The sequence below is a fragment of the Anomaloglossus baeobatrachus genome, chromosome 10 (genome assembly GCF_048569485.1).
Source record: "Anomaloglossus baeobatrachus isolate aAnoBae1 chromosome 10, aAnoBae1.hap1, whole genome shotgun sequence".
Lineage (NCBI taxonomy): Eukaryota > Metazoa > Chordata > Amphibia > Anura > Aromobatidae > Anomaloglossus > Anomaloglossus baeobatrachus.
In genome coordinates, this window is record NC_134362.1 from 11935466 (window position 1) to 11959304 (window position 23839).

At 55.7% G+C, this 23839-nt stretch overlaps 1 protein-coding gene across 27 annotated transcripts in view; it reads right to left on the reverse strand.

Annotated features, from left to right (window-relative positions):
- The window catches only part of MADD (MAP kinase activating death domain), a 111296-nt gene extending 89285 nt beyond the window's left edge, over positions 1 to 22011 (reverse strand). For 22 of the 27 annotated variants that reach the window (XM_075325919.1, XM_075325918.1, XM_075325905.1 and 19 more), the window contains exons 1-3: positions 21887 to 22011; positions 11087 to 11220; positions 9512 to 10075 (exon numbers count right to left, since the gene is read on the reverse strand). In XM_075325919.1, the coding sequence (XP_075182034.1) occupies positions 9512 to 10075; positions 11087 to 11148 (626 nt within the window). In that variant the 5' untranslated portion in view covers positions 11149 to 11220; positions 21887 to 22011. Of the gene's footprint in view, positions 1 to 9511; positions 10076 to 11086; positions 11221 to 12017; positions 12068 to 12198; positions 12302 to 12334; positions 12416 to 21886 lie in introns of those variants that run through there. The other 5 variants (XM_075325897.1, XM_075325896.1, XM_075325898.1 and 2 more) reach the window with 5 other exon arrangements.
- Between the last annotated feature and the right edge of the window lie 1828 nt (positions 22012 to 23839).

Sequence of the window (23839 nt, forward strand, 5' to 3'; positions counted from 1 at the left end):
TCCCCTCCCTCACCATGATGCATGTGGTGATGGGGGGCGGTTTCTAGTCTCTCCCCTTCCTCACCATGATGCATGTGGTGATGGGGGGCGGTTTCTCGTCTCTCCCCTTCCTCACTATGACGCATGTGGTGATGGCGGGCGGTTTCTCGTCTCTCCCCTCCCTCACCATGATGCAGGTGGTGATGGCGGGCGGTTTCTCGTCTCTCCCCTCCCTCACCATGATGCATGTGGTGATGGCGGGCGGTTTCTCGTCTCTCCCCTCCCTCACCATGATGCATGTGGTGATGGCGGGCGGTTTCTCGTCTCTCCCCTCCCTCACCATGATGCATGTGGTGATGGCGGGCGGTTTCTCGTCTCTCCCCTCCCTCACCATGATGCATGTGGTGATGGCGGGCGGTTTCTCGTCTCTCCCCTTCCTCACCATGATGCATGTGGTGATGGCGGGCGGTTTCTCGTCTCTCCCCTCCCTCACCATGATGCATGTGGTGATGGCGGGCGGTTCCTCGTCTCTCCCCTTCCTCACCATGACGCATGTGGTGATGGCGGGCGGTTTCTCGTCTCTCCCCTTCCTCACCATGATGCATGTGGTGATGGCGGGCGGTTTCTCGTCTCTCCCCTCCCTCACCATGATGCATGTGGTGATGGCGGGCGGTTTCTCGTCTCTCCCCTCCCTCACCATGATACATGTGGTGATGGCGGGTGGTTCCTCGTCTCTCCCCTTCCTCACCATGATGCATGTGGTGATGGCGGGCGGTTTCTCGTCTCTCCCCTTCCTCACCATGATGCATGTGGTGATGGCGGGCGGTTCGTCTCTCCCCGTCCTCACCATGATGCATGTGGTGATGGCGGGCGGTTCCTCGTCTCTCCCCTTCCTCACCATGATGCATGTGGTGATGGCGGGCGGTTCGTCTCTCCCCGTCCTCACCATGATGCATGTGGTGATGGCGGGCGGTTCCTCGTCTCTCCCCTTCCTCACCATGATGCATGTGGTGATGGCGGGCGGTTCCTCGTCTCTCCCCTTCCTCACCATGATGCATGTGGTGATGGCGGGCGGTTCCTCGTCTCTCCCCTTCCTCACCATGATGCATGTGGTGATGGCGGGCGGTTCGTCTCTCCCCTTCCTCACCATGACGCCTGTGGTGTGGGCAGGTTGAGGAGACGGCGGCATGTGCTATGGTGACGTGGGCCTAGCACTGTGCACACACCGGCTCTGCTTCAGACAGATGCGTTCAGCGTTATATAGTGAATAGATTATTGGTTGCGCTTGATCAGGGTCTAACTGTCCATAGCAACCAATCACAGCTCAGCTTTCACTTTACCTCAACAACCTCAATACTGAATGCTGCACTCTGGTTGCTATAGGCAACAGACCGATCTGTGAGGCCGTTATCATAGATGAGGCCCAGTCGCTTCAGCACTGATCACTGACAGGACCCGTGGTTTGGACTGGAGGCGTCCAGCATTATATAATGACCACCCTCCCTGCGCTGTATACATCATTACTGATACTATATAAACCCCCCGTCCTGTATATATTATATACCCTCCCCCTGCGCTGTATACATGTATATATTATATACCCCTCCCCCTGCGCTGTATACATCATTACTAATACTATATAAACCCCCTGTCCTGTATATATTATATACCCTCCCCCTGCGCTGTATACATGTATATATCATATACCCCTCCCCCTGCGCTGTATACATCATTACTGATACTATATAAACCCCTGTCCTGTATAGATTATTATATACCCTCCCACTGCGCTGTATACATGTATATATTATATACCCCTCCCCCTGCGCTGTATACATCATTACTGATACTATATAAACCCCCCGTCCTGTATATATTATATACCCTCCCCCTGCGCTGTATACATGTATATATTATATACCCCTCCCCCTGCGCTGTATACATCATTACTGATACTATATAAACCCCTGTCCTGTATATATTATTATATACCCTCCCACTGCGCTGTATACATGTATATATTATATACCCCTCCCCTGCGCTGTATACATCATTACTGATACTATATAAACCCCTGTCCTGTATACATCATTACTGATACTATATAACCCCCTGTCCTGTATATATTATATACCCTTCCCTGCGCTGTATACATTACTGATACTATATAACCCCCTGTCCTGTATATATTATATACCCTCCCCCTGCGCTGTATACATCATTACTGATACTATATAAACTCCTGTCGTGTATATATTATATACCCTTCCCTGCGCTGTATACATCATTACTGATACTATATAAACCCCTGTCCTGTATACATCATTACTGATACTATATAACCCCCTGTCCTGTATATATTATATACCCTTCCCTGCGCTGTATACATTACTGATACTATATAACCCCCTGTCCTGTATATATTATATACCCTTCCCTGCGCTGTATACATTACTGATACTATATAACCCCCTGTCCTGTATATATTATATACCCTCCCCTGCGCTGTATACATCATTACTGATACTATATAACCCCCTGTCCTGTATATATTATATACCCTTCCCTGCGCTGTATACATCATTACTGATACTATATAAACCCCTGTCCTGTATACATCATTACTGATACTATATAACCCCCTGTCCTGTATATATTATATACCCTTCCCTGCGCTGTATACATTACTGATACTATATAACCCCCTGTCCTGTATATATTATATACCCTTCCCTGCGCTGTATACATTACTGATACTATATAACCCCCTGTCCTGTATATATTATATACCCTCCCCCTGCGCTGTATACATCATTACTGATACTATATAACCCCCTGTCCTGTATATATTATATACCCTTCCCTGCGCTGTATACATCATTACTGATACTATATAAACTCCTGTCGTGTATATATTATATACCCTCCCCCTGCGCTGTATACATCACTACTGATACTATATAAACCCCCCGTCCTGTATACATGTATATATTATATACGGGTCATTCCGTGTCAAGTGGACCAGTTTTAAAAATCGTCCCCACTCGATGTTCTCCGATTTTGCTGAAAATTTATAAGGATGTACATGTATGTTTGAAAAGAGGTTCTGTACATTTTTAGGGCCAGATCTCAAATATATTGGGCAGTGTTGACCTTTCACTGGAGGCCCCCCCCAAGGCTGCGGCTTCAGCTAAGAGGATTGTGCAGACTTTGGCACATAGCCATTAGAGTTCTATACTGGCTATGATGCTGAAATTTGGCATACTAGCTCAACTTTTGCTGCTAAACGCGATAAAATTATTACCGGCTATGACAAAACAATATTTCGGCCGCAATTTTGTGTCAAAGTAGCTTGCAAAACGCCTCGCATAAAATTTATGCCAAACTTTGCCCATATATAACTCAAGACCAAAAACCAATAGGAACTGGTGCTTTGCCCTGTACACCAAACATCTACATGACTTTGCATTGCTGCAATATCACGGTCAAAGCATATGTATTTGGGGAAATATTCACACCCACATATGATGAAAAACTTAAAAAACCCGAATTTTACCTATTTTTAGGTCAAATTTCTCAAAAAGGGTACCCCTAAAATATATTAATTCTGTTATCATTTGAAAGAGCACATTTTTCTCTACAAGGATCATTGGGGTTTTTTTGGAGTCTCTCCATTTAAGAAAAGAAAAATGATATTATATATCCCATGTCCTGTATACAGCACTGTATATACTATATAGCCCCCATCCTGTGTATTTGTATATATATTATAAACCCCTTGCACTGTATAGAGGACTGTATATATACACTATATATACACCACGCAGTGTCCTGTATACAGCACTGCATATAACCCCCATGCTATATCTATCTCTCATGGGGACATGGGGAGGTCGCCATGCGCCCGCCATCCTGGTGCCTGGAGCCGTATATCCAGGGGGCGTGGGCGTCCGTAGACACATTTTTCCAGTATGTCGCCCTGCGGCCGCACTTTCTCCTCGCCAGGTGCCGCGGCCGCTCAGCCTCGTTCACCATCAGTCTGTGTCTGCAGGGCAGGGAGGAGATAATGAGCCATTACAGCGCTCGCGGATTACTGCTCCTCTAATACGTCGTGACAATGTGTCAGCAGCATCACAGCCACAAAGTCCGGGGGCAAATACTTATCTCAGGATAATGGAGAAGCAGAGAAGAAAATCCACCACCCCAGAGCGATGGGGGCTGCAGGGATCCGGGCATATTCCACTGCAGAGGTGGCCGGTAACCACGACAACCATCACTCAACAATTACATATTAAGCATTCTCTCCGTTCGCAGAGGGATGGTTTACAGTAAATTGCAAGGTTTCTTGGTTTTTTTTTCATGCACTTCGCAATTTTATCCATTAATGAACATGAAATCTTCCCTATAAGCATTAAATCTTCTCTCCACCCTGTACTCCGGCTCCGAGGCTTTTGCACATTGCCAGCTGTGCCTTCCCTCGCCCGGACAGATTACCCACCATGCCATCCATAATGTTGCCCACTTTCAGCAGCCGGGCCTCCAGTTTGGACCATCCCCGGCATATTTTTACTTTTCGAGCAAACTAAACTCCAGCCATGCTTCTGTACCCGGAAGCGTTTAATATCTCTGCGGCGCCCCCACAGGGGAAGAGAAGCATTACATGGTACCCGGAGGGCCTGTGTACGAGCCTGCTGAGAGTTGTAGTGCCACATTCGGCCTGTGAACGCTCAGCAGCTCGGAGCTTATTTTACGGCTGGTCCAGAAGTGGCCGGAACCAATTCCCATTTTACACTGTTATCCGCCTGTGAAACGGCAAATAAACAGCTCGAAACGTCCTCGCCCTGACGGATCGGCTGCACGCCCGCCACAAGGCCACCGACTTTATAAATCTTACCGATAGGCGCGGATACAGCTGGTGCCGGGAGGGGCAGCCCGGGAACCTGCTGCCCATTGTCATACGTGGAGCCCCTATATGTGAGCACTTATACAATCACCCCCAGGTTCAACACTTCATAAAGGGATTGTCTGAACACGCCGGTTTGCAAAAAATGCCAATATAAAGTTTCCGTCACCCTTCTCTCTGTCCCAACTGTTTCCCGTCCCATTGGCATGTGATGGAGGGGGCTGGCTGCTGGGCCGCACTCATATAAGCCATTAGTAAACCAGGTCTGCCAGCCAGCCCCCTCCATCACCTGCACATGGCAAGTTCTTGCTTCTTGTAGTCACCACTATGAGGGCATTTCCAATTCATAGAGTGCTGGCTTGTGACTTATGAGCGTAGGTGACCCCCATGTATGTGCGGGATGGCGCTGGTTCTTCTCCGCACACTAGGTGGTGGAGGCGCATGTGAAGGGGCTGCAGCTTCCTGCTCAGCCGGATTGTCAGGAGCGCTGCTCTGCAGGGAAAGCTTCTCCCATCATCCGGAGCCTCTGTTCAGCAGCTATGTGTGAGAACAGGCGCTGCCTCCCCGTGTTTACATGTGCACACAAAGACTGGTCATACGAGTGTCATGGAAAGGCAAACATGAGCCGCACAGGAGCACAATGGCGGTGTTGTCACAGGGACGGTGTACAGAGGTGAGGAGCGCTGCGGAGAGGAAGGGGTTACACAGCATTCAGCCCCGTGTGTGGGATTGGACATGTCGCGGCCTGGAAACCTCCGGGGACATGTGCTGGTGTCATCTACGAGGCTTCACAGCTGCTGTCCGGAAGGCACCAAAAAGATTTGTCAAAATCCCCCCAAAAAATGCGTTGAAGAGATTTTACTAAATTTAATCCATGGTCAAATCCGGCAACTGGGCCCCCCCAGGACGCAAGGTGGTGGTCACCACTGAGGCCAATGATTGACTGCAGCGGTCACAGTCCGGGGGTCCAAAAGAAAAAAGGGGGCCGAGCAGCAGCGGGGATGAGGAAGGCGAGCAAACCTCATTACGTTACAATATCCGGGTGGCGGTGACTCATCCCTCCCTACGGAGAACATTATCCGATGACATCCGCGGAGCCGGGAGCTCAATCACCGAGGTTAATAACCGCACATTGTCAGTATAGCGGGAGGGCGAGGAGCAACACGTCCCCCCACATCATGTCCCACCGCCCCCAACACCACAACACGTAACACCCCCCACACTGCACAAAACATCCCCAACACAACATCCCTCCCCGCCGCACAGTCAGTCATTGTACAGAAGCAGGAGGAGGTGAGCTGTGATATCACCTATTGTGAATGGTGGATTGTGTTTGCTGTATTTAGCGGTGTTATCCGTTGTACAGGAGGAGGTGAGCTGTGATATCACCTATTGTGAATGGTGGAGTCTGTGTTCCCTGTATCTAGAGGTGTTATCAGCCATTGCACAAGAGGGGGAGGAGGTGAGCTGTGACATCACCCATTGTGAACGGTGGATCCCACGTTATAAATCATTGTACAGGAGGGGGAGGAGGAGGTGAGCTGTGACATAACCTATTGTGAAAGGTTGATCCTGTGTTCGCTGTATATAGGGGTGTTATCAGTCATTGTTATGTTAAAAAAAAAACAAAAAAAAAAAAAAACACAAGAAACCCCTCTGAAAACTATTGAAATGATAGGAAGTATAAGGAGCTTAAAAAAGTCAGTGACCGGTGAGAAAACTGCATTTTGACCAATTTAGACTTACAATAAAGACTGTATATAAGAGAATTCACCGTGCAGCACGAACGCCCGATACAGTGGGTCACTTTCTGATAAGTTCCCTCCAGAGGTGATTACAATCCCCAATCTCCGCTCCAGACCTCAGAGTAAGATCCTGGCATAATACTGCCACCAATGGACGTGCATTTATTGGGGGCAGAAGTTATCCCCCCCCTCCCCGATACTGCTGCCCATGGACATGCATTCATTGGGGGCAGAAGTTATCCCCCCCCTCGATACTGCTGCCCACGAATGTGCATTCATTGGGAGCAGAACTCATCACCCCCGATACCGCCGCCCATGGACATTCATTCATTGGGGCACAGTCATCACCCCCGATACTGCCACCCATGGACATGCATTCATTGGGGCACAGTCATCACCCCCGATACTGCCGCCCATGGACATGCATTCATTGGGGCACAGTCATCACCCCCGATACCGCCGCCCATGGACATGCATTCATTGGGGCTCAGTCATCACCCCCGATACTGCCGCCCATGGACATGCATTCATTGGGGCACAGTCATCACCCCCGATACCGCCGCCCATGGACATGCATTCATTGGGGCACAGTCATCACCCCCAATACTGCCGCTTATGGCTGTGCATTCATTGGGGCACAGTCCTCACCCCCGATACTGCCGCCCATGGACATGCATTCATTGGGGCACAGTCATCACCCCCAATACTGCCGCTTATGGCCGTGCATTCATTGGGGCACAGTCATCACCCCCGATACTGCCGCCCATGGACATGCATTCATTGGGGCACAGTCATCACCCCCAATACTGCCGCCCATGGACATGCATTCATTGGGGCACAGTCATCACCCCCGATACCGCCGCCCATGGACATGCATTCATTGGGGCTCAGTCATCACCCCCGATACTGCCGCCCATGGACATGCATTCATTGGGGCACAGTCATCACCCCCGATACTGCCGCCCATGGACATGCATTCATTGGGGCACAGTCATCACCCCCAATACTGCCGCTTATGGCTGTGCATTCATTGGGGCACAGTCCTCACCCCCGATACTGCCGCCCATGGACATGCATTCATTGGGGCACAGTCATCACCCCCAATACTGCCGCTTATGGCCGTGCATTCATTGGGGCACAGTCATCACCCCCGATACTGCCGCCCATGGACATGCATTCATTGGGGCACAGTCATCACCCCCAATACTGCCGCCCATGGACATGCATTCATTGGGGCACAGTCATCACCCCCAATACTGCCGCTTATGGCTGTGCATTCATTGGGGCACAGTCATCACCCCCGATACTGCCGCCCATGGACATGCATTCATTGGGGCACAGTCATCACCCCCGATACTGCCGCCCATGGACATGCATTCATTGGGGCACAGTCATCACCCCCAATACTGCCGCCCATGGACATGCATTCATTGGGGCACAGTCATCACCCCCAATACTGCCGCTTATGGCCGTGCATTCATTGGGGCACAGTCATCACCCCCGATACTGCCGCCCATGGACATGCATTCATTGGGGCACAGTCATCACCCCCAATACTGCCGCTTATGGCTGTGCATTCATTGGGGCACAGTCATCACCCCCGATACTGCCGCCCATGGACATGCATTCATTGGGGCACAGTCATCACCCCCAATACTGCCGCTTATGGCCGTGCATTCATTGGGGCACAGTCATCACCCCCGATACTGCCGCTTATGGCTGTGCATTCATTGGGGCACAGTCATCACCCCCAATACTGCCGCTTATGGCTGTGCATTCATTGGGGCACAGTCATCACCCCCGATACTGCCGCTTATGGCTGTGCATTCATTGGGGCACAGTCATCACCCCCAATACTGCCGCTTATGGCTGTGCATTCATTGGGGCACAGTCATCACCCCCGATACTGCCGCTTATGGCTGTGCATTCATTGGGGCACAGTCATCACCCCCAATACTGCCGCTTATGGCTGTGCATTCATTGGGGCACAGTCATCACCCCCGATACTGCCGCTTATGGCCGTGCACTCATTGGGGCACACTCATCACCCCCGACTCGTTCTGCTTTGTGGGATATTAATGGGATTACAAGAAAATAATAAATGGACCGGCTTTAATTCTCAAACAGCGCCCCCCTTGTCTATGGGCAGTGTCTGGTATTGCATGTAGGTGAATGCAGCTGAAGTGCATGGCCAGACGTAGTGACCAGAGCGGCGGAGAAGGAAGGAGGCTGACATAAGTCATCATATAACCATATGGACACAGGGGCACCCCGGTGACTCCCGGAAGCCCCCCCATACTGCTTTGCAGACGTTTTGTGTGCGAGCTATGGATGCATATGTACCTGGGGCGCCCCTGTAGGTGACACGGGGGCACCTGAGGCCTCGCGTCCTGCGGGGATCACCACTAATCCTCCTGCGGCCTGTCCTGGATTCACCATCTGTTCCTGGATGATGCGATCAGGTCCCTGCCGGCAGCCACACCGACATCTCAGCAATAACCCACACCATGGTGTAACGCCGTCCTGACACTTGTAGTGCACTGCAGAGCGGCGTTCTTCAATCCGTGACTAAACTACAACTCCCAGCATGCTCTGACACAGGCAAATTCAGCCAATGGTTTCTTCCTCCTCGCCCCATTATACGCTGGATTCACACCTGGGAAAACCACCACAAAATCTTCATGTCACGGGTTTTACCCAGTGTAAATCCACTTATACTGAACGGGTGGATGCAACTAACACCCAAAATATCCGCCCACGGGTCCGAGCACAGGATGCACCACATCTGATAACCACCAGCCCCCAACAATCCACGTACAAAAGGTGGCACCAAACAAATATGGCTGCCACAACGCATGGACGCTCCTGAAGAAGGAGGCCTTACCTTTGGACGCCCTTGGAGATGCCGGCCTTCTTGCTGACCAGCCGGTCGCTGCAGCAGTCCACCAGCCTCTTCAGAGTGTAGAGACATTCCCGGAAGGTGGAGAAGAACGGGTAGTGGCTGATGATGCACAGCGAGGTCAGGGTGCTGTTGCGGGACCTCTGCGCTCCTTTGGACAGTCGCTTCCCTCGAGGCGAGTGATTGACATCTGGAGTGGACTCTGCGCTCGGAGCCTGTAATTTCTGTCCTCCCTCCGAGCCCTCCGGCCCGTTCTCGGGGGCCGGCTTGGGCTGTTTGCGGCTTTTGTCTCTCGGGATGCGTTTTTGAAAGGAGCGGTAAAAATTCACGCAGATTCCGTAGCGTATGACGCCGCTGTCCTTATCCGTGAGCGTGAACACAAACGACGTGTCGTCCCGCAGGCTCATCCGCTTCTGCCGTACGCTGAGGCATCCTTCCGGCTGGCAGAAAAACACCACGTCGGGGGGCAGGGGGAATTCTGGGTGGTCCTCGAGGGGGTACCGGCGAAGAAGTTCAGGCGTCTGGGCAACACTGTCACTGCTGGGCTGCCTGGAGGGGAGAGGAAAGCAGTGAGTAAAGATGGCGGACAATACATAAGAGGGATATACGGGAGACAATTATCGGACACCTGGAACCTCAGCGCTGCCATCAATGCGCTGCAGCCTCTACTAACCACTGCAGGCAATCACTAGCCACAGCGGTGACCACCACGTTATCTGTCCAGCTCGAGCAGTAAGTACAGAGACCAGTGGGGGCAACTGGGAAGTATGGGAACCAGTATTCAGCAACCCAATGGCTGTCCTGACTATGTGGCCTGGCGGGAGGGAAGTTGTGCGTGCGTCACTACGATGGCGTTGTGCTGGGCCTACTAAAGGCGCCGGGACAAAGGCAGGAAAGAGGGGTGCTGCCGAAATTACTAGCACAAGCAGCAACCGATGGCAGGACGAGTAAATGGGGGTCCGATCTGCTACATCCTGGGGTCACGAGTCCATAACCTCCACTTTAGGGCAGTAATCCATTTTAAGAATCCCAAAAAGAGGGAAACATTTCCTCTTCCTTTTTGCGTTTTCCTCCTGGTCTCGTATAAACAGGTAACCAGACCCAGCCGTCCACATCACAGGGCGTTATGAAGGGCATGCAAGAGTTAATGCAGGCAGCAAATGGTTAACAGCGCCTACCACCAACATGACAGAGGTAATCCGATGTCCCCGGTGACCCAATGAAATATTCATTCAGGACGACTGATCCGCTGTGAAAGGAAACCCAATTACCCCGCATAATCGCGCAATTCTGCCCATTATGATATTAACGGGAAAAGCGCAGGACGGGCGCCACACCGCGGCGTCCAGGCGTCACCTGCTCCCATTATTAACCCTTTCCAGCTAGAATGAGGGGTTTTTTTTTTTTGTTTTTTTTTTAATCTTCAACTTCTTTATTATTTTGTATTCCTGTGATGTGAACGGAGCGAGCGCAAGAATTAGAGCGATAAAATAAAATATTACGGAAAATGTTACAAAGCGCGAGACGCAAAAGAGAGATTGTGTATTTTATCAGACTCACCTTGCGCCTATGATTACCAGGTAGTCCAGCAACCGGGGGCACGGCTTCTTCTTCTGCCCCATGGTGCCTCCGCTGCACTATTTTACAGACGCTCGCAGGACCATCGCTGACCAGGAGGGGACATCCGCAGGGCCCTGGAGAAAGGAAAGGCGAGGTGAGCACATGGCACCGGGTTTATATATAGACACTGGAGTATACGATGCCGACCTGCACAAGGCACCCCGCACCTCCACACATATTGGTTCCACACAGCGGCGGCGGCCGTCCCGCCCCTACACCCGGCGGCGGCCGTCCCGCCCCTAAACCCGGCGGCGGCCGTCCCGCCCCTCCACCCGGCGGCGGCCGTCCCGCCCCTCCACCCGGCGGCGGCCGTCCCGCCCCTCCACACGGCGGCGGCCGTCCCGCCCCTCCACACGGCGGCGGCCGTCCCGCCCCTCCACACGGCGGCGGCCGTCCCGCCCCTCCACACGGCGGCGGCCGTCCCGCCCCTCCACACGGCGGCGGCCGTCCCGCCCCTCCACACGGCGGCGGCCGTCCCGCCCCTCCACACGGCGGCGGCCGTCCCGCCCCTCCACACAGCAGCAGGTGGCCGTGCACAGCATCATTCAGGACGCGCAATCATCTGCACACGTCTATCCATCTGATCTCGTGCATAAGACCGGACCCCGTGCCACCCCGTCCCACAGACCACCATTATCCCTGCTAACATCATTCTCCTCCATCCCCTCCGCCTCGCAGCTCGGCGGCCTTGCATTCAGCCCTTCAGATCACAGCCTTCCGATACGCAGCTCTGGCGCAGGTCCATGGGCGTCCTTGTGGATGAAGGATCTCTGTCCCACAGCTGGGCAGTGCCGGCATCACCGGCCTGGTGCAGACCCCGCCACCTGTAGCCCACCTAGCAATCCTGGTATCAGGACCCTGGAGACCCAACCTGCCATGGAAAAGCGCCTGCTCCCCAGGACTCGGCACCAGCAGTGCTTTCCTGCCCAATTACAAGACCAGCCCCTCTTCCACAGCCCCCTCCATATCCATACCTCCCAGCACAGCTGCCTCTCGCCGTCTCCCTGCCCCCGCTCATGCACCCCGCCATTCTATGCATTAGCCCCTTGTACCTGGCCCTCCGCACCCATCTCTGCCCTCCCTGCAGCGTCACACCCGTCCCCGAGCCGCGGCTCCAGCATCCTCGTACGTGCGGATCAATCTCTCCCTATTAATCATCGTCCCCGCTGCTCTTCTGGAATATCTCACCCTTCTTGGCTTCCCTCTCAGCCCCTGCCTGCGGGAGTCATGTCCTCTCCAATCATTGCTCCCTGCGTCGCGCACTCAGCAGCACGCCGATTATGAGGATGTAGCAGAGCTGAACGTGCGCTGTCAGGCTGCAACATGTGCATGAGACACGTCAGGTTGGCCTCCTCTCTTGTGAAGGATGCATGGCCATAAGCAGACATCCCGTGTCACAATGGCCTCTGGAGGTGACCTTTACTGGAGAGAATCCCTACAAATAATATCCCAGATACTCTGATCACTGGGGTCCAATGGCTGAGACCCCCGGCATTCCTGACATTCCTGAGACATCTTTACTGGAGCAGAGAAGTCCAAGAGGTTGAACCCCCGGCCATCATTAAAAGGGTATTCCATGACACATACCAATGGGCTATCAATATCAGATCAGTGGGGGGGGGGTTATAGATCCGCACCAATCGCTCCACAGTGGTGGCTCCGTACACCATGTAGTGGCCGTTCTTGGTACTGCAGCTCAGCTCCTATTGAAGCAAGTGTGATTTAGCTGCAGTACCGAGAACGGCCAGTACACGGAGTATGGCGCTGCTCTGCCTCTGCCCTGCGTATGGCCGGCCAGATACCGGACCCCCACTCATCTGACATCAATGATCTACCCGAAGGAAAGGCCATCTTGTATGCAAGCCCTGGACCCCCCCCCCCCCCCCCAAGTGGTGGGATATCCTAGTCATCAGCATCATATCCTGAGATGGGAGCCTCAGGGCAGAGATTGAGTCAACCTATACACTAACAGCGCCACACCTGTCTAATGGTCATGGCAGGTATTGCAGGCTGCTCATCTCCCATCACCTTCATTCAGCCGAGCTGCAATACCAGACAATACCCACAGCCGAGGGGGGAGCTGTATCTGATAGAAAGAAGCTGTGGATTTCCAATCTTAGGGTAACGGATAGGGCCATCCGCTGCTGCTGCTGCTACAGGAATCCCAAGTCAGATGGCGTCTGACGTCGGGCCCATCCAGAACTAGGACTCCCCCCATAAGATGCACGCTGGGCAGCAAGACATGGTGGGCGCCACTTTGTATCTTCATATCCCCCCACACGACCACATGGAGGATTGCGGATTACGCAGGGTGTCATGGCCGCCGATCTGTGCGATATCTCCCAGCGAGTTTCCGGCATCTGCTGTAAGACGCCTCCTGTCGTCCCAGAACTGACAATATAAACACGGAGCTGGAAGCCTGAGGAGCCGTGCCGCCATATGTACACAGATGTATCGCCGTCACGCCTGTGCACACATCCCCAGCACCGCCTTGTTGGCTAATGGCGGCGTGTTCTCCCGGGATGTGAGTACGACAAGCAGCGAGCCGTCCGCCTCCTCCGGGCCGCGCACACCGGCCTCACTCCGACTATTCCTCGCCTTAAAGCCGCTGTTAACCATTTACTTTCTGCTGTCACTGTTTAACCATTTCATTGCACTTTTTCCTATTTTTCAGAACATTGTATGGTCAAGTGAACGGTGTTATGCAAAGACAACTCGTCATGCAAAAATACAGACTCTCGTGTGGCGGTATAGGCGGAAAAAAAAATAATGGCGCAAGTCTTAAAAGAAACCGTTGCCATATTATGTCCTGTTCTAAAGTTATATATACTGTATGTATATTAAACCCACAGCTGCGAGCTCATGCAGACGTGTGCCAAACTGTGCGCTTATCTCCAGGTTGTCAGGCACACCCACTTCCACTTAGCCACACCCACTTCATTATAGGCCTCACCCACTAAACACAAACCATACATTTTTACTCCATCCGCAGTAACAACTAAACTTGTGATCTTACAACCTAATGAAAGAACGCAACAAAAAAGGACAAAAAGTGAAAGAGCAAATAAAAAACAACTGCATTTGTGCTAAATTCATCCCACATGGCCACATGACTGATAAAGAAACCGCCGGCACGAAAACAGACGAGAAAGTCTGGTGACTTGGAGCCTGGATGTTGTGGTGATTGTCGGTTTATTATATGGCGGTATTCCCCTTCTAGACACTGACGGCACAGTGACAGGATCAGCCATAGAGGGGGGTCAGAATTAAGGGGAACCGCTCATCAGATTCACACCACAGGCAGCACGGAGCAGACACTGCCGCGGGTTTCCTGCAGTCACGTATGTTTTGCATGGAAAAACTGCGCCATTTCAGAGAAAACCAACTGACCACACCACTCAGGTGACATGTCCCTTGCGGCCCCCTCCCCTGTGGCGGCCCTTCTCCGCCCCGAGCGCCGGCGTCCCCTGCGGTCCCCCCTCCGCCCCGAACAGCGCCGTTGTCCCCTGCGGTCCCCCTCCGCCCCGACGTCCCCTGCGGTTCCCTCTCCGCCCCGACGTCCCCTGCGGTTCCCTCTCCGCCCCGACGTCCCCTGCGGTTCCCTCTCCGCCCCGACGTCCCCTGCGGTTCCCTCTCCGCCCCGACGTCCCCTGCGGTTCCCTCTCCGCCCCGACGTCCCCTGCGGTTCCCTCTCCGCCCCGACGTCCCCTGCGGTTCCCTCTCCGCCCCGATGTCCCCTGCGGTCCCCCTCCGCCCCGATGTCCCCTGCGGTCCCCCTCCGCCCCGATGTCCCCTGCGGTCCCCCTCCGCCCCGATGTCCCCTGCGGTCCCCCTCCGCCCCGATGTCCCCTGCGGTCCCCCTCCGCCCCGATGTCCCCTGCGGTCCCCCTCCGCCCCGATGTCCCCTGCGGTCCCCCTCCGCCCCGAGCGCCGGCGTCCCCTGCGGTCCCTCTCTGTCCCGAACAGCGCCGTTGTCCCCTGCGGTCCCTCTCCGTCACAAGCGCTGGCATCCCCTGTGCCAGTGTCCCCTGCGGTCCCTCTCCTTCCCAAGCAGTCCCTCTCCATGATGAGCAGTGCAGTCCTCTAGACGGACAGGAGATGGACGCAGAGAGAAGCCACTTTTCATTGTTTGCTTTCTATGAAATGTTGCATCAAGCCAGTTATACGCTTATACACTGCTCTACACCGGGCATCGCGGCCCCCCTCTCCTCACAGCCAAGCGGGCATCGCGGCCCCCCTCTCCTCACAGCCAAGCGAGCATCGCGGCCCCCCTCTCCTCACAGCCAAGCGGGCATCGCGGCCCCCCTCTCCTCACAGCCAAGCGGGCATCGCGGCCCCCCTCTCCTCACAGCCAAGCGGGCATCGCGGCCCCCCTCTCCTCACAGCCAAGCGGGCATCGCGGCCCCCCTCTCCTCACAGCCAAGCGGGCATCGCGGCCCCCCCTCTCCTCACAGCCAAGCGGGCATCGCGGCCCCCCTCTCCTCACAGCCAAGCGGGCATCGCGGCCCCCCCTCTCCTCACAGCCAAGCGGGCATCGCGGCCCCCCTCTCCTCACAGCCAAGCGGGCATCGCGGCCCCCCTCTCCTCACAGCCAAGCGGGCATCGCGGCCCCCCACTCCTCACAGCCAAGCGGGCATCGCGGCCCCCCACTCCTCACAGCCAAGCGGGCATCGCGGCCCCCCTCTCCTCACAGCCAAGCGGGCAACGCGGCCCCCCTCTCCTCACAGCCAAGCGGGCATCGCGGCCCCCCACTCCTCACAGCCAAGCGGGCATCGCGGCCCCCCACTCCTCACAGCCAAGCGGGCATCGCGGCCCCCCTCTCCTCACAGCCAAGCGGGCATCGCGGCCCCCCTCTCCTCACAGCCAAGCGGGCGGAATGTGGCTCTCGAGGTCAGAGAGGTTGGGGGCCTCCGCTCTACACTGAGCTCTATGTGGAGTTTCTGACTTGAATGGAGCCGGCAGTCGCAGTGGACACCGTCTGTCCTGGGAATATTTATATTGTTCAGACATGCACAAAGACGTGGCTAACCACCAATAATACCACGACGGAGACCACGCGTGTCCACAGCGACTGTTGGCTCCATTGACTCTAACAGGCCCGTCAGGGTTCCCTTAAGAATTCAATTTTTCAGGGACAGAAATCTCGGCAGTGCTCACAGCGGGGCCGTATAAGAGTGAACCCGGACTGGCACATATAGTGCCGCCATAACGGGGCCAGAGCCCGGGGTCCGTGCAGAGGAATCTCGTGACCGGCTTCCTTCATATCACAATATCTGATGGGGATTTTTTTTTTTTTAATAGCTCCATATTTCTTTGCAGAAAAAGTGCAGATTTTCTGCAGATTTAACCCTTTGCATTGATAAAGATGGAATCTGCGGTGACATCCGCAGCACTGGACTTTCCTGGCCTTGTAATGCACAGCGGATTATCTGCACTAGATCTACCACATTTATCCCGTTCAGTCGGGATCTAGTAGATCCACTATGGCGTATCTCACAGGGGGTGCGTGGACAGATGTGCACGGATCAGTAGCTGTATACTCAGGGGCGCAGTGAACATAATGGAGATGTCAGGGAGGTGATGGAGAGGCCGCCGTTTATTCTCGGCCTCCCGTGGGACGACACGTGGAGCTGTGCACAATGTGGGATTCAGAAGTCATAATCAGGGTTATAGAGAATCTCCGGAGATAATGGAGAGAAGACAGGAACCGGAGCAGCGGGGGATAATGACCTACATCCAGCCCGGAGAGGCGGCCGACAATGGCTTCAATCAGGAGTGAAGGGGACGGCGGTGCGATGAGGGGGCAGCGGGGGCCACAACGGACGGGAGGAGGGACAAGGGCGACCGGCAGAGAGGAAGGGGGGGGCGGGGGGGGGGACAGATAGTGTGATGAAGGGGCAAGTGGGGGCCACAACGGACGGGAGGGACAAGGGCGACCGGCAGAGAGGAAGGGGGGGGGGGGTGAAACGACAGTATGATGAAGAGGCAGCGGGGGCCACACCGGACGGAAGGAGGGACAAAGGCGACCGGCAGAAAGGAAGAGAGGAAAGGGGGGGAATAGAAGAGGAACCAACAGCACGATGAAGAGGCAGCGGGGGCCACAACGCCGGACAGGAGGAGGAAAAGAGCGACCGGCAGAGAGGAAGGGGGGAGGAACCGACAGAGCGATGAAGGGGCAGCGGGGGCCACAACGGACGGGAGGAGGGACATGGACGACCGGCAGAAAGGAAGAGCGGAAAGGGGGGAATGAAAGAGGAACAGACGGCGCCATGAAGAGGCAGCGGGGGCCACACCGGACAGGAGGAGGAAAAGAGCAACCGGCAGAGAGGAAGGGGGGTGGTGGGGGGGGGACCGACAGCGTGATGAAGGGGCAGCGGGGGCCACAACGGATGGGAGGAGGGACAAGGACGACCGGCAGAAAGGAAGAGAGGAAAGGGGGGAATGGAAGAGGAACCGACGGCACCATGAAGAGGTAGCGGGGGCCACAACGGACAGGAGGAGGAAAAGAGCGACCGGCAAAGAGGAAGGGGGGGGGGGGGACCGACAGTACGATGAAGGGGCAGCGGGGGCCACAATGGACGGGAGAAGGGACAGGGGCGACTGGCAAAGAGGAAGGGGGGGAACCGACAGCATGATGAAGGGGCAGCGGGGGGCCACAACGGATGGGAGGAGGGACAAGGACGACCGGCAGAAAGGAAGAGAGGAAAGGGGGGGAATAGAAGAGGAACCAACAGCACGATGAAGAGGCAGCGGGGGCCACAACGCCGGACAGGAGGAGGAAAAGAGCGACCGGCAGAGAGGAAGGGGGGGAGGAACCGACAGAGCGATGAAGGGGCAGCGGGGGCCACAACGGATGGGAGGAGGGACAAGGACGACCGGCAGAAAGGAAGAGAGGAAAGGGGGGGAATGGAAGAGGAACCGACGGCACCATGAAGAGGTAGCGGGGGCCACAACGGACAGGAGGAGGAAAAGAGCGACCGGCAAAGAGGAAGGGGGGGGGGGGGGACCGACAGTACGATGAAGGGGCAGCGGGGGCCACAATGGACGGGAGAAGGGACAGGGGCGACTGGCAAAGAGGAAGGGGGGGAACCGACAGCATGATGAAGGGGCAGCGGGGGCCACAACGGATGGGAGGAGGGACAAGGACGACCGGCAGAAAGGAAGAGAGGAAAGGGGGGGAATGGAAGAGGAACCGACGGCACCATGAAGAGGTAGCGGGGGGCCACAACGGACAGGAAGAGGAAAAGAGCGACCGGCAAAGAGGAAGGGGGGGGGGGGGGACCGACAGTACGATGAAGGGGCAGCAGGGGCCACAACAGATGGGAGGAGAAACAAGAGCGACCGGCAAAGAGGAAAAGGAAAGGGGGGTGGGGAAGAGGAACCGACAGCACCATGAAGGGGCAGCGGGGGCCACAATGGACGGGAGAAGGGACAGGGGCGACTGGCAAAGAGGAAGGGGGGAACAGACAGCACGATGAAGGGGCAGCGGGGGCCACAATGGACGGGAGAAGGGACAGGGGCGACTGGCAAAGAGGAAGGGGGGGAACCGACAGCATGATGAAGGGGCAGCGGGGGCCACAACGGATGGGAGGAGGGACAAGGACGACCGGCAGAAAGGAAGAGAGGAAAGGGGGGAATGGAAGAGGAACCGACGGCACCATGAAGAGGTAGCGGGGGCCACAACGGACAGGAAGAGGAAAAGAGCGACCGGCAAAGAGGAAGGGGGGGGGGGGACCGACAGTACGATGAAGGGGCAGCAGGGGCCACAACAGATGGGAGGAGAAACAAGAGTGACCGGCAAAGAGGAAAAGGAAAGGGGGGTGGGGAAGAGGAACCGACAGCACCATGAAGGGGCAGCGGGGGCCACAATGGACGGGAGAAGGGACAGGGGCGACTGGCAGAGAGGAAGGGGGGGAACAGACAGCACGATGAAGGGGCAGCGGGGGCCACAACGGACGGGAGAAGGGACAGGGGCGACTGGCAGAGAGGAAGGGGGGAACCGACAGTAGGATGAAGGGGCAGCGGGGGCCACAACGGACAGGAGGAGGAAGAAGGGCGACCGACAAAAAGGAAAGGAGGGGAATGGAACCGACAGTACGATGAAAGGGCAATGGGGGCCATGACGGACAGGGAGGAAGAACAAGAGAAATTGGCAGAAAGGAAAAGAGGATAAGGGAGGAAGGAAGAACTGACAGTACGATGAAGGGGCAGCGGGGGCAACAACGGACGGGAGGAGGGACAAGGGCGACCGGCAGAACGGAAGAGAGGAAAGGGGGGAAGGGAAGAGGAACCCACAGCAACTGGAGATGTGCAGATTAGGCTGTGCAGAATGACAGCAGATGACAGTGTATGACTGACAGTGAGATAAGCGGCTGCCGCACAGCGCTGGCGCCCCCCGTCTCCACTACAAATAAAGAGACGGGACACGTCCCCCGTTACATGGGCTCTGCCGCACTGAGCCCGGCCATCACGAGCTCCTCCAGAACTGACCGTCATCTAAAAAGTGCAGAACACTCCACAAAGTGCATTTCTCGTGCCCCCCGCCCCGACTGATGCCAGAAATATACTGAAAACAGTGCAATGATCCCAGCCCCTCAGTCACCACAACATGGGGGTCTCCGAGCACACCATTACCAAAAAACAAAAACCACAGTTAAAGGGGTGGTCACAAGCGCATGGTCCGCACTCAGCAAACAGCTGACAGCCTTGGGGGAGGGAAACGCTGCAGAATAAATGTAGAATTACATGGAGGTCATTCAGATACATAATGAGCGCGGCTTATGTGGGGGGCCGGGGCCCCGCTACCCCAGTAATGGCCACTAACAGGCGTATAAATGCCACAGAGGGGACGGGGGGTGCAGGAGGAGGCATGCACAAGACTAACGTGGACCGTACAGAGGCCTATAACGACTACCCTCACCCCCTACAGCACATTGGATGACAACAATCCCCAACCGGCCAGGTGCGCACCACCGAATGCAGCCACGGGGCACAACGTTACCACCGAATGCAGCCACGGGGCACAACGTTACCACCGTCACCACAGAATGCAGCCACAGGGGCACAGCGTCACCACAGAATGCAGCCACGGGGCACGTTACCACCATCACCACAGAATGCAGCCACGGGGCACAGCGTCACCACAGAATGCAGCCACGGGGGCACAGCGTCACCACAGAATGCAGCCACGGGGGCACAGCGTCACCACAGAATGCAGCCACGGGGCACAACGTTACCACCGTCACCACAGAATGCAGCCACGGGGGCACAGCGTCACCACAGAATGCAGCCACGGGGCACGTTACCACCGTCACCACAGAATGCAGCCACGGGGGGCACAGCGTCACCACAGAATGCAGCCACGGGGGCACAGCGTCAACACAGAATGCAGCCACGGGGGCACAGAGTCAACACAGAATGCAGCCACGGGGGCACAGCGTCAACACAGAATGCAGCCACGGGGGCACAGCGTCAACACAGAATGCAGCCACGGGGGCACAGCGTCAACACAGAATGCAGCCACGGGGGCACAAACATTAACGCCATCTGAACAACCCAAAAGCATTTCAGGGAAAGTGAAGCAGCAGACATGTATATTAGCAGCATGGTGCTACAGGGGGTATCAGAGCAAGCGCGGTGGTCGGGGAGGTCCTAGGGCACAGAGGTAAGGGGGGGTGGGGGTGCACAGAGGTAAGGGGGGGGTGCACAGAGGTAAGGGGGGGGTGCACAGAGGTAAGGGGGGGGTGCACAGAGGTAAGGGGGGGGTGCACAGAGGTAAGGGGGGGGTGCACAGAGGTAAGGGGGGGGTGCACAGAGGTAAGGGGGGGGTGCACAGAGGTAAGGGGGGGGTGCACAGAGGTAAGGGGGGGTGCACAGAGGTAAGGGGGGGGTGCACAGAGGTAAGGGGGGGGTGCACAGAGGTAAGGGGGGGGGTGCACAGAGGTAAGGGGGGGGTGCACAGAGGTAAGGGGGGGGGTGCACAGAGGTAAGGGGGGGTGCACAGAGGTAAGGGGGGGGTGCACAGAGGTAAGGGGGGGGTGCACAGAGGTAAGGGGTGCACAGAGGCAAGGGGGGGTGCACAGAGGCAAGGGGGGGGTGCACAGAGGCAAGGGGGGGTGCACAGAGGCAAGGGGGGGTGCACAGAGGCAAGGGGGGGGTGCACAGAGGCAAGGGGGGGTGCACAGAGGCAAGGGGGGGTGCACAGAGGCAAGGGGGGGTGCACAGAGGCAAGGGGGGGTGCACAGAGGCAAGGGGGGGGTGCACAGAGGCAAGGGGGGGGTGCACAGAGGCAAGGGGGGGTGCACAGAGGCAAGGGGGGGTGCACAGAGGCAAGGGGGGGGTGCACAGAGGCAAGGGGGGGGTGCACAGAGGCAAGGGGGGGGTGCACAGAGGCAAGGGGGGGTGCACAGAGGCAAGGGGGGGTGCACAGAGGCAAGGGGGGGGTGCACAGAGGCAAGGGGGGGTGCACAGAGGCAAGGGGGGGTGCACAGAGGCAAGGGGGGGTGCACAGAGGCAAGGGGGGGTGCACAGAGGCAAGGGGGGTGCACAGAGGCAAGGGGGGTGCACAGAGGCAAGGGGGGGGGGTGCACACAGGCAGGCGGTGAGGGAGGCCGGTCCGGGATGAATGATGCCAGCAGGAGCACCATGCAGATGTCAGGGGAGCAGTGACAGCGGGGAGGAGCCGCTCGCAGGGAGGGAGGACACGGGGCGCGGCCGGTACGTTCCCGGCTGATCGCTCACCTTCTGTCCGCCGCTGCCGCAGTCTGTCCGGGGAATGACAGTGACAATGTACGAGAGCGCGCACCGGCAGCTCCCGCCCGCGCATCAGCAGCAGTGCCAGAGCCGAGCCACGCCCCCTCCCGCCTGCTGGCCGCGACGTGACGCACGTCCAATCCTGGCGTCATGACGCACTCTAAATGGTTGCTATGGTGACGGTGCGAGGCCTGTAAACAGCACAAAGGCCTGAGTAAAGTAATAGACCATAATGTATGAAAATAAAAGGTTTCTGTGAAGCTGAGGAGACTGCGCATGTGCTGACCTCGTCATACAGGGGGTTTACTGCTCACATAGCTGAGACCTGCTGAATGGGGGCTAATCTCAGTGACCAGGTGTATGCGGACCCCCAAACTGCAGGGCCCCCGCTTCACTAGAACGTCTTATTTCCAGGCTTGTTTCTTGCAGTAGTTTTTAGCGTCTCCATGTCGGGGACTTTCTGTTTTTGCAATTCCATTTTATTAGGCGTCAAAGTGACCAAAAAAAGCCCAATTCTGACATTTAGATTTTATTTTTCATGTCGGCGGTCACCATGCGGCATAAACATCCTGAGATTGTATTAGTTTGGACAGGTGCGCGCAGCGAGACCAGAATAGTGAAAAATATATTTATATTGCATTCTGGGAAATGGCAGAGGGTGGGCGACAGGAACGTCTACATTTATTTTCCTTTCTTAATAGTTTTTATGGGTCTCCCTGGGGGACTTGGACCTGCAGTCACTGTGACACTTTGGTGCATTGTAACAATTGTGATCTATGGCATATGATGACAGGCGTAAAAATGTGTGCAATGCCAACCGGTGCGATCCATCAGGAAGCCATGACACTGGTGCAATCCAAGAGGAGGCCATGACACCGGTATGATCCATTAGGAAGCCATGACACCAATGTGATCCAAGAGGAAGCCATGACACCGGTGTGATCCAAGAGGAGTCCATGACACCGGTGTGATCCAAGAGGAAGCCATGACACCAATGTGATCCAAGAGGAAGCCATGACACCGGTGTGATCCAAGAGGAGTCCATGACACCGGTGTGATCCAAGAGGAAGCCATGACACCAATGTGATCCAAGAGGAAGCCATGACACTGGTGCAATCCAAGAGGAAGCCATGACACCGGTGTGATCGAAAAGGAATCCATGACACCGGTATGATCTATCAGGAAGCCATGACACCGGTGTGATCCAAGAGGAAGCCATGACGCCGGTGCGATCCAAGAGGAAGCCATGACACCGGTATGATCTATCAGGAAGCCATGACACCGGTATGATCTATCAGGAAGCCATGACACCGGTGTGATCCAAGAGGAAGCCATGACACCAATGTGATCCAAGAGGAAGCCATGACACCGGTGTGATCCAAGAGGAGTCCATGACACCAATGTGATCCAAGAGGAAGCCATGACACCAATGTGATCCAAGAGGAAGCCATGACACCGGTATGATCCATTAGGAAGCCATGACACCGGTGTGATCCAAGAGGAGGCCATGACACCAATGTGATCCAAGAGGAAGCCATGACACCGGTGTGATCCAAGAGGAGTCCATGACACCGGTGTGATCCAAGAGGAAGCCATGACACCAATGTGATCCAAGAGGAAGCCATGACACTGGTGCAATCCAAGAGGAAGCCATGACACCGGTGTGATCGAAGAGGAATCCATGACACCGGTATGATCTATCAGGAAGCCATGACACCGGTGTGATCCAAGAGGAATCCATGACACCGGTATGATCTATCAGGAAGCCATGACACCGGTGTGATCCAAGAGGAAGCCATGACAGTGGTATGATCTATCAGGAAGCCATGACACCGGTGTGATCCAAGAGGAATCCATGACACCGGTATGATCTATCAGGAAGCCATGACACCGGTGTGATCCAAGAGGAATTCATGACACCGGTATGATCTATCAGGAAGC